The following is an 11,702-nucleotide window of genomic DNA, read 5'->3' on the forward strand; positions in this document are numbered from 1 at the left end:
GGGACACAGTTCAATTTTAAGAGAGCAACATTCCAAATTAGGGGAGTCTGAGGCCACTGAAAACAATAATGGCAGTAAACTTGCAGCTTGCAGACCGCTACTTGAAAAAGTTATTCTCCAAGAAGGCAATGCTAGGCAGGGCAATCTACTTAATTTCTAATTTCTTCATGAAGTATTTTGTTTATTTGTTCTGCGAATTCAATCTTGGCAGGAAACTCGTTTGATTTGATTTTTTTAATCCATTATTTTTCTTCATTGTTTCTTAATGCTGTTATTTCGCACTTCTCAAAAAGCACATTAAGATTCTTGCACTCCTTCCCCTTTGAAATCTGACTATTTAATTACAAGGGCAACCTCACCATATGCTGTATGCATAGGTTGAGACAAAACAGAATTTCCCAGTTTTCCTTTGGGCTATCATACAAAATTTAGGCTAAAATACACCATCTAATAAATGTTATAATGGTGATAGATTTAAATAGATATCTCTCTTGCTTTGTTTTATTCTGTATTTGAAGCGAGCTCTGATGCTTCATCTTATATTGTGGCTTGCGGAGTCAAGCCAAACCCCATAACTTCTCTCTCCCTCTCTCGTTCCCATATTAGTGTACTATCTGAACTTCTCACAATCTTCAAGAGCTTCTGGCATTCCTGGCTTGAATTATTATATAATATTTATATTACAGTAGCATTCAGGCTCATGAAATACGTATGAAAACCACATGAAACACATCTGTGCCTGTGCTCATATAACTGGCAAACAGAATGGCATTTCTACCCAAAAATCCAGGTGGCTGTAATGTGTATGGAATCTCTTACAATATATGAAAATATGTACAAGAAAAAAATTGTAAACCTTTATCTATTATAAACCTGCCATGCTTTCTGAAAATAATAACTATATATATAATTATTTATATATATAGCGCGTGAATAAAGATTTCAAGATTTTTGTGGTAAGTTTGCATCACCTAACATTAGTATAGTATAAACCTATAGGATAAGCATTGTATAAACCTATTGGAAAGATGAGGGATTTGCAAAAAGACGTGTTTGTCCTGAGTCATTGTTTCTTTCATATTTCTGTGCTTCCGTCAGTATGTAGGTAAATGGGAATATAGTTTTGAGGTAAGTATACTAACGCTTGCAGTTCCTGTAATAAATTCTAGTTTAGTATCTCCCTGTCCTTGTAGCAGTGTGGTACAAAAGTGACCTTTACTTGGTATCTTTCAGTAGACTGTGTTTCAAGATGATAGATCTTAACTTTTCAGTTAATGTATAGTACCTATATGTGTAAATGTTTTCTGTGGAATGCATTAGTTTTTAGAGAGACTGATAACTCAGGGGTACAACTTCAAAATCTGTTGTTGATGGAAGATGTACATACAAGTGCCTATGTACTGAGTCAAATTGTTCCCTCACATAAGCATCCAGGGCACCTAGCAGAATTTAGTCAGGGCCCTGTGAATGTATCAGAGAACAGAATTTGGTTGATTATTGGAACATGAGGAGTAGATTTATATATCAAGTCTGATTCTCTCCAATCAAATGCAGTAATTATGTCCTTTGGAAACCATAACTGACTTTGCCAAACAAAACCCCATTTAGGGCTTAATGGCTATAGAAGTCAGTAGCAAAGCTTTCATTGACTTCAGTGATGCAAGAGCAAGCACAAACTGTTCTAAAACAATACATTTTCCCAACAATACAACATAAAGAGTGACAGTGGAGAAATATAGAAGCATATCTTTCCAATTAATTTAAGCAACTATTTGTATATTGACTGAATAGTCTAATAAGCCTTTGCAATCATGACTGACTTAACATGCAGTGATGTGTCATTAACTTCACATTTACCAGTGCGCATCATTAAAATAACTATAGCCTTTGCTGATCTGACACTTTGTAAATGTATGGGGCTCATAAACTGAAGTCAATGAAGGCATACTAACTTATACCAGCTTGAGGATCTGGCCCATAAATCAGATCTTTAGGTAAATTGCAGTCTGATTACAATTGATCTAAAAGGACCCATGCATTTTTTGAAAGGAAAGAAAACCCAGATTTTGCACTTCTTTCTTATGTTTTTAAAAGGACACATTTAACTGAAAGGAAAACAATAGGGGAAGACACTCATCTGGCATAAGTCAACATAGCTCTTTTGAAGACAATGAAGCTATGCTGATTTCCACCAGCTGCCAGCTCTGACCCTGCTTGTCTGAGAAAATCAAATACATTGGTCTGTCCATTAAAATAATGCATCACTGTATATGTACTTTCCATTGAATCTGCCAAATATATAGTATGTACATTTAAACATGTAATACATTGAGATTATTAAATCTTTTCCTTAATTTGTTTATGTAACACTGTTTTTCCTTTAATAGAGAAGTAGACTGATGAGAGGGATATGAACATGAAGCAATGATACATAATGAAACAAAAACAAAAATTGATGTTCATGCTGGTTACTCAAAGTGACATTATAAAGACGTTTGTTCTTGAATTTTCTTTGTGGCCTCCATATATTTTATTTTTTACTTTGGAACAAAAACTGGGATGGCTGCAATGAGTTATACATAAAATACTAGGTAACATTTTGTTATGGGGTTATATGAAATATAACTTCAAAGAAAGGTCTCATTCAGGACTAGCTGTAATTTCTGTGAGTACTGCGCTTTCTGTTTTTAATGACAGTACTTTCTATTAATATTAAACTAATTTTTAAAAAACGTGCAATTAAATTCCAGAGCCTATATAAACTCTATATATTGACTCTCTCAACATACTATACAGATGTATGCAATGTATATTGGTTCAAGACATTAAAAAGTTGCTTTACTGTATTCTAGTCAGTTTTATTTCAAGTGACAAAAAAAGTAAAGCAGCTATTTAAACTCTTCATGCACAGAACTCTAAACAGGTTTCCAGAAGGCTATGGTTCTGTAGATTTAAGGTGCAACTTTTATATATTTATGGGAGCTATTCAAGAACATTTTCCTCCTAGTAAAAGTTAAATTCTCTTGTTTGCTTCAAAAAAGGATACCCGTCTTCTATATATGCTGCACAAACTTGTTGTTCATCCATCCAACAATCTGCAATTCATAAGTTTAGGTTTGCAGGATGTTCCCTCATGGGGTTTCATACCACTTGAGTTTTGAATTTTAGATTAACACAGCACAAGAAGTAGAAGTGAAACTTAGTAAAATCCACTAAGCTTTGCCTGACTGTCAAACAGTCAAAACAGAGAATCTACTTCCCCAGAGGTTATTGTGAGTCTGTGGAGGGAAGGATTGCTCCTTTCCCCACACCAGGATGACAGGAGCAGTCTAGCAGTCATTAGGTTGGTAGCTGAAAGCAGCAAAGCCAGTTAGCTGCTTGAGAAGGAGGCAGGGTTCTCTGAATTCTCCACTTGGTGAACATCCTACCTCCAGCTTTGCAAAACACATCAAACCTGGACTCAGTTTGAGTGGGCTCACTGTTATGTTGATTAGCAAATCCCTGAAGTATGAACTCTGCTGGAAGACAGCCTCATGAGTTTGTTATAGAGGGACAACAAATGCTAACATGAGGCAGAAGGAAATACATATTCAGTGCATTCATTAAATAGAATAGCATCTCTATAAAGCTCCTTGTTGAGCACTACTTAAACAGTAGATTATGGGAAAATGTATATTTTTCATAATATCATGATGGAGGATCGGCGCCAACATTTACAGTAATTTAATACAAAGTACCAGATAAAAAGCTTTGTACTGTGTCCTGCAAGTGTTTCATAATATGCTAAATCCTGCAGTTTTATCAGGGGATGGACTTGTTACCATAATAGCTCCTTCCCATCTCAATTTACTATGATTCTGTATGGAAATATAGGGGCCAAGAATTAAAATTATGGCTGGCAGTCAAATTCTTCTCATCTAGCATTTTTATTTTAAACATATGCACATATTATTAATTATAGTATTTATTATTTACATTTCAGTAGCAATCACGGATCAAGGACCAACTGTGCTAGGCACTGGAGACATGCAATTAAAAAAAAATCTTTACCCCAGTCTTAGCATATGATGAGACAACAGGTGGATAAAACAAACAGATGTGTGCTGGGGGAGAGAGAACAAGTGAAATAAGTATAGTGAGCAGTGGTCTCAGCATGCCACTTGCCCAGCATTGTCAAGTGTTTTGTTCTAATGTTTGTGCCTCATGGTAATTGCTCCCACTTCATTCGCACCAAGTCCTAGCTCCTGCATGGAGCTCTGTGTGGCAGGTTCCTGAGATCAAGAAAAGTCCCATTGGAAGGGTCTGCTGACCCAGAGCTTCATGAAAAGATCAGACCCTAAACTTGTGGTTGTGCACATTCGTGTGTGGGTTAAAACTATCCAAATGCTGTAAGTTTTAAGAATATCCTCCAACAATAAAACAGTGCTCACAGATGCAGCTAGACTTGAGAGTATCACTTTCTCATAATTTCCCTGATGTACTGTTATAGGTGCATAATAGTGCAGTTTTTAATTTTCTTTTATTTGTTTTTGCTGTCTTTATATTTGCTTTTAAAATTTTTCTGTCATGCAGACCCACACCTTTCTTCATATAATCACCCAATCGTGTCTGACAATAAGCAAAATAGAGGATGGCACCCATGGTCCCACCGTGGAGACTTGTAATGGTAGCCCTTTACAAATGTGGATGCTAAGAAACTACACAAGGCTGGAAGTTTTTAGGAATATTTTTTACAGCCCCACTGATTATTTCCTTTAGCAAATTATTGGAGGTTGGTATTAAAGAGCGAAATAAATGTATTTCAGTTAAGATTTTCCCTGAATAATGCTGTCTTTCATTTTCTACTTGTTAACTCATCTCACTTCCTTTTTTTGTTTTTATACTCATACATATTCTAATATTATAGAGAGACAAAGTTGATTATTATTAGTTAAATACAATTTTAGATGCGTTAAAATATCTGAGTTCCACTGAGTTTAATGGAACTTTGACAATTTACACCAGCTAAGGATCTGGATCCTTTTATAGAAGTATATTCCAACAAAGACAGGAACTACTTATTATCAAAAAAAGGTCTCTGTTACAGACAAGTATGTTCAGAAACTCATATTTATTTTTAAATGTTTCTGTTATCAAAATGTGAGCAAAATGTGTTTCGGTTATCAAAATGGATAATTTAAGTAACCATTTGCCATTGACTGAGTCATAGCAAACCTGCTAAATGCTCCTTGCCTTACTCACCAAGAGGTCCTATTGGAAGTAGTAGGGCCATTAACAGGAGCAGGATTTGGCCCTAATTTCTTAGATGCATCCCTGATCCTACAAACATGCATATGCTTGCCTTTAAACGTAAGAGTAGTATCTTTGAAATCTCTGGGTGAAGTCCTGGAAAAATTCCCATTGACTTCCATGGGATCAGGATTTCACCCTATGACACTACTCATGTTTTTAAAGTTATGGGCATTGGAGTTTGCTGAACCAGGGCTATAGTATTTATTCATTTAGACAACACTCCCATTAAAGTATATGGGAGTGTTGCTTGATGATAGATTCCAGAATTTTATCCATTTGTGTTTAACTGATCTTGTTTTAAAATATTATTTTGTCAGAATCTCATTCCTGAGATTTAGTCTCTGGAGAAGGTTAATTTTCATTATTGCAAAAAATTAAGATTTTATAGTGTACAGTGTTTGTGAGTGAGCAGAAGGCAGACTCAGGTATATGTTCCATCAGCAAAATAAATGGGTCATTGCAAAAAATGTTTTGCTATGTAGTGGCTTTGCAGTAGTATACTGAGATATGTTTTTTCTCAGTATATATATAAAACAGCTGGGTAGCAAAAAAAAATTGTTGAGATTGTTTGTTTTTCTCAGTATTACATTTTAAAAATATTTCTAAATGTTAATTCACCTTTCATTGAAATAACATTTCATTGGTATCTTTTCAAGTAAAATGATTCATAATAATCATTTCCTCTAAGCAGTTTGATAACACTTAACTATTTTTCCATCACTTTGATGTTTATAATTACATGCTAGAACTGCTAGGGTAAAGGGAACTTCAATTTTTATTACGTTTGTCATAATGCATGTGAATTGTATGCTCATCAGAACATATTTGTTTACATATACTTGGTGAGTAAGAACATACAGAGACTTGCTCTTAAGCTTCTGAGTGTTTATATAACTAAAGCTACTTCAGTGTAATCATTCTTTGATTCTGGACATTAAAAGGAAAATCCAGACTGTTTTGTATGTGTGGTATATTACCCAGTGTAATTGATTGTTTTCGAAACAAAGGAGCCTTTTCCGTAATAGCATTAATAATGATAGAATGGAGAAAAATGCTTTTAGGAGACAATTGAAAAGCTCAGTGATATGCTAGCCTTATATGAAATTGTACACTGAATAAAAAGGAACAGCTGATGAAGGCAGCAGTATCATTTCTAGATTTGTTTGCATTTCTGGTTTATAGTAGAGAATGACAGAAGCTTAATTGATCTTAAAAACATATAAGTGAAATATCTTTAATGCTTTGAAGAGGGTTATTTAATAAACAAGCTACTTCTGTTAACATTACTAATTCTTTCCTCTTGTGATTAGTGAAAGATGGCTTATCTCCCAGCACTGAATGAGTATTAAATGGCCCTGAATGATTTAGTAAAACAGATGTAGGCTTTTCTTTGGGAATTGTATAACAGTTTGTTTTGAACTGAAGAGCAGGACTCTGGGGAAGCTTTACTTAAAGAATAGACCCAGGAGAAATCATGCACTGCATAAAATGTTGAAATGTGGCATATGTCAATCCAGCATGAACTGTAAAGTAATATTATCTTCTGCAGTAGAGTGGAGAGATGTTTGGATAATATAATTACTGCTATTGCTCAAGTCTTAGGAGAAAATAGCATCTTTAAAAAAAAGTGTTTTAACAAATAGAATTGGCAAGGATATACTGAAATTCATATACATTGTCAAGGTACTGTAATTGGCAGCATGTCATACTGTGGTTCCTGAGGGCCACCTAAGGAAGGTGCAGAATATGATACAAATCTCTGAGTTAAAGACCATTGGCAACAATTTCATTACTGTGATCAACCAGTAAATAATCCATTATTTATTATTAACTTGCAGCTTAAATCCATGAGGTCCCTTAATCAATGTGGCCCAGCATGCCTATGAGCAACTCAGTGGCCCAGCTTCCAGAGATATCCTACCCCATACCAGAAGTCTCTCTTTTTACAGTTTTGCCCCCTGGGGAGAATTACATAGCTTGGTCTTCATTCCTGTACCCAATAATAGGGTCCATCCTTGGCAGTGATGTTGCCACCAAGTTTCCAGCACTTTGTGTCCCAATACAAAGCTGGATGCTGTCCCACAACATTCTCCTGATGCCGTGTCAGCTCAGCTGGACCATAGCACATTGAACCTGAGTTGTGGGGATTGTTTTTGTCCTTGGAAATATCTAGCATCCCTAGAACTAGGCTTGGATTTCAGCAGGTCTGACTCAGCCCTTCATATTTCTGAGGCAAATACGCTGAGAATGCAGTTTAATGTGTGAAGGTCTTTTAGATAAGACTTTAAAAACAGGTTTTAACTGCTTCATGTGGACACTTAAGCTCCCATTGCATTTCTTGTATGACTAAGGGCTTGTCCCGGGTGCTTGGCCAAAATTTCCCCTCAACACACACTGTTTCTATGCTCCAATTGGTTGGTACTCTCCTCTCTGTGATCCAGTGTTGGTGTATGAAAATGCTGGTTTTTGTAAAGCACCTTGGAACCGTAAGGTTGAAAAGCCCTATGAGAATGTAAAATATTATCGGCTGCTGGATTTTTATTAAGTAGCTTTTTGAGATGCTGCAGGCATCTCTGAGATACATTGGTTACCATTGAAAGAGATCTTGTACACTGATTACTGCAGAAGGCAGCATACAATATACAAACTTCCAGACAGCAATTTAGATGTAGCTTTGGATGATAGTTCATTTATCCACACCCCCATTTAAAATAAGACATAACTTATTCAAAGCTTTGTGTGTACTTTTCTGGGAAGAAATTGTTGAGCAGGGTCATTTGTTTCCCAGGATAAGTCTTCATGGCAAAAAATTAAAGGTGTGTTCTTAACTCGTTTGCTAATTTGCATAAACTAACTCAGGTTAAAATAGCAGTGAAGACCCAGCAATTCAGCTGTTAACTTACATTAGCAGCTTGAGCTGAAGCCTATAAGGAAGCTGGAGGTTGAACTCAAGCTACTAATCTAAGTTAGCAGCCCAATTGTTGTCTTTACTGCTGTTTTAACTTTAGTTAGCTAACTTTGGGGGGAGGAAAGGGAGAGTGAGGACATATCCTCAGATTACTCTCTCATTTGGGATTGTCCACAAGTTGGAGTCACAGTAGGGCTGATTTTATTCTTAGGGAAAGGGTTGTGCATGCCCAAAACACAGAGCAAATTTCCTGTTTGGTTCACAACTACTGTGTGTTTTTTGATATGTTGGCCACCCTCTAACATTACATTTAACAGGAGAAATTTGGGGCTAGATTGTACATTTTGTGCACTTTGAGTGAGGGTCATTACATAGCAGCACCAGCTCTGGAAGCATCGTATCTCAGAGGAAAAATTCCTCCTGGGCGTCTTGGTTGTGCTGTATGTTACTTTTCTGGGGCCAGATGACAGAGTTGAGGATCGGAACTGGGTTACCTGGAATGGGACAACAGGGAACAAGCAAAGACTATCACAGCCACAGGTAGATGTTTTGAGCAGCCACTGAGCTGCTGCTGCTGGGCTTAAGAGCCAGTCTGCTGACTCTTCCAACCAATCAAGTGGTGCAGCCAATCAGGTTGCCTACTCCAGGTCAACTGTGCTCCATAGATTGCCCAGAGACATCCTATGTTGCAGGCCGTGCTTGCAGACTGGGTGCATTGCAAGCCCTGATTCCTGACAGTGTGTAGGAAGGGATGTAATTTGCTACAGATTTTATCAAGCTGCAGTTTACTTCTCCCCTCCCCCCATTGGGCCAGATAACTCTGCTAACCAAATCCATTCTCACTCGCTCCCTTGGGGATCATATGGCACATGACCCCTGCACTCTCCTGACGACCTAATGCCAAGATCTTGCTAGCCTTAACGTGGTTATATAAGGAAAGAATCCCTTGCCCCTGTTTCCATATGTGGCCTCATTAGGGCTAGTCACGTTCTATCCCTTAGCTGGTATAAGGTTGAATGGTTCTAGCCTTGTTTGATCACATCACATAAGCATTTCAGAATGCTTTATACAGTACTATAGAGCAAAAAGGTGGGGAAAGCCTTTACATTTATTTTCATAAATTGAAGAGAACTTCTCTTTCAGGCACTTCAGCAAACAGGGGGTCTTGAAAGGCCATTGATAACACTAACCTTGAAAGGCCATTGATAATTAACAATACATGATATAATGATTGGTCTAAATTAGAGATCTTAAGCTTCTTTTGAGTAAAATCCCTCTCCCATCTACATGCTGATTTCTGGGGGAGGAGGAGGGATAAGATTCTATCCAATAATCCAGTGTTCCAGTAAGTTCTGGAGCAAGACGCTTATTGACATTTTGAATGTGCCATTGCTGTGGGGGACAGCTGAGCTGATGTTTAATCTCTTGGAAGGACAGATTAAATTTCACCTTGGGTCATCGCAAAAAGAAAAGGAGTACTTGTGGCACCTTAGAGACTAACCAATTTATTTGAGCATAAGCTTTCGTGAGCTGCTGTAGCTCACGAAAGCTTATGCTCAAATAAATTGGTTAGTCTCTAAGGTGCCACAAGTACTCCTTTTCTTTTTGCGAATACAGACTAACACAGCTGTTACTCTGAAACCTTGGGTCATATGTTTGACACTGCTGTTCTACAACATTACAGTCAGGGGTTGCTACTGTACATTTTAAAATATGAATTACATAATTCTCCCACAGATGAGAAATTTAGGATGTATTTATGTGTATGCATGGAGATGAAGGTTTGCTTTTGAATGTTACCCCATCTGTGGATAGAGTACTAGGTGTTTCAGAACTGGTACCAAGTTTTTTAGTAAGTACAACAGTTTCCTAATTCAGTCTCCTTTAGCTCCCGCAACAAAGGAAATATATGATCTTTAGATAGGAAGATGCTGCATATTTTAAAAAGATTGTACACAGAGTTCAAGGGAGGAAAGGCTATCTGCTTTCCTTAGGAGGTACTTTAACACAGAGCGTCCAGCACTTGGTATGCTCACTCATGTAACACACTTGAAATGTACCTAATTTTTCTCTTGCTCACGTACGTGTGTGTGTAAGCAACATTGTACACATGGTGTTGATTTCATATGCTATGAAGTAAGACAGTCTGTTGTAATCAGAAATCAAATGCAGATATTTTGACTGATCACGTATTTTGGGGCCTCCCCAAATAATTTCCATTCACTCAGAGTTTTCCATTGGCACCTTCCTGTGAAGGGGATGTGAGGGAAACATTTCCTGGATGGAATAGGCTTGGAGCCATACTGCACTTCCCTGTGACTGCCATCATATCAATGTTAGCTCCAGATCAGCAGTGTGTGAAAGAATGCTGCCAAATCTAGTTCCCTGCCATTACCTTGACTAACCCCCCATAACCAAAGACCTACCACAATCACAGGAAGTAAAATCCTTGGGGGAATGCAATTTGGACAGCACTGCAATCCAGAGACATTTTACCTTGGCCTGTTGAGCCACTGTGCTGGCTCTGGGGTTCTGCTCAGTATTATAGTAGTGGTAATCATTTTAGTGCACTGTGATTTCATTATCAAACTTTTTGAGAAGAGAACTGAAAAATATTTTAAAAATTAATTTTTTGGAAACAATGGTTGACTGCTGATGTGTGTAAAATCCACCCTCAGTTGCACATGCTATAATCCCCACAAATGTAAAGGTGAGGAATATGGAAAGGGAGACACGACTTTGGATTGGACCTTTGATTCCTTGAACCTAAACATAATTGCTTTGTAATAATATTCACTTGCACTTAATTTGAACTTTTTTTTACACATACATCACAGTCCCTCACTCCTTAAGTGGGATGGCCTTGACATACATCTAAAAAAGGTGAGCCCATTATTTTAATCAAAAATGTGAAAAGTGGCATGATACAGGGTGTTGGTGTTCACTGTGTCAGAGCTGTACAAGTGGTAGTGGTTACTTAGTGGATGACACACAGTTTGAACAGGGACATATGCTTTAGGATGAAACACTCGTTTCTCGTGACCATTAAAGTAGCTAGATTAAGATTAAAATTATTAAATATTCAATTCACAACATTAATTATCTTTTGACAATTATTTCATTTATTTTTGTTTGTTGTTACAGCGGCTCACGTTGCGGCATGTCAACAGTAACCAGTGTCTCGATGAGCCATCTGAGGAGGACAAAATGGTTCCAACCATGAAGGACTGCAGTGAAAGGCGTTCCCAGCAGTGGCTGCTACGTAACATGACCTTGGGTGCCTAAAGCTAAAGAGACTTCCCATGTTCCCTCAGGCCTTGTAACGTGTCTAGGCTTTCATTCTTCACTTATTTGAATCAGAGGAAAGGATATTCCCCTTCCTTTGTTCTTGGTGAAATGAAAGGCTTTGAAGCCCTCTTAGAAGTCCAACTATCAGAGCAAAGTCATTTGGTTTTTTGCTTGTTATGGCATGTTTCCACATGCCCCTTTGAAAGTTGTGTCC

At 37.4% G+C, this 11,702-nt stretch overlaps 1 protein-coding gene across 1 annotated transcript in view; it reads left to right on the forward strand.

Moving 5' to 3' along the window:
* GALNT13 (polypeptide N-acetylgalactosaminyltransferase 13) overlaps positions 1-11,485 on the forward strand; it is a 345,963-nt gene extending 334,478 nt beyond the window's left edge. The window contains exon 12 of the mRNA XM_077830255.1: positions 11,345-11,485. Within this exon, the coding sequence (XP_077686381.1) occupies positions 11,345-11,485 (141 nt within the window). The remainder of the gene's footprint in view (positions 1-11,344) is intronic.
* The last annotated feature ends 217 nt before the right edge of the window (positions 11,486-11,702 follow it).

Source organism: Eretmochelys imbricata, chromosome 11 (genome assembly GCF_965152235.1).
Source record: "Eretmochelys imbricata isolate rEreImb1 chromosome 11, rEreImb1.hap1, whole genome shotgun sequence".
Classification (NCBI taxonomy): domain Eukaryota; kingdom Metazoa; phylum Chordata; order Testudines; family Cheloniidae; genus Eretmochelys; species Eretmochelys imbricata.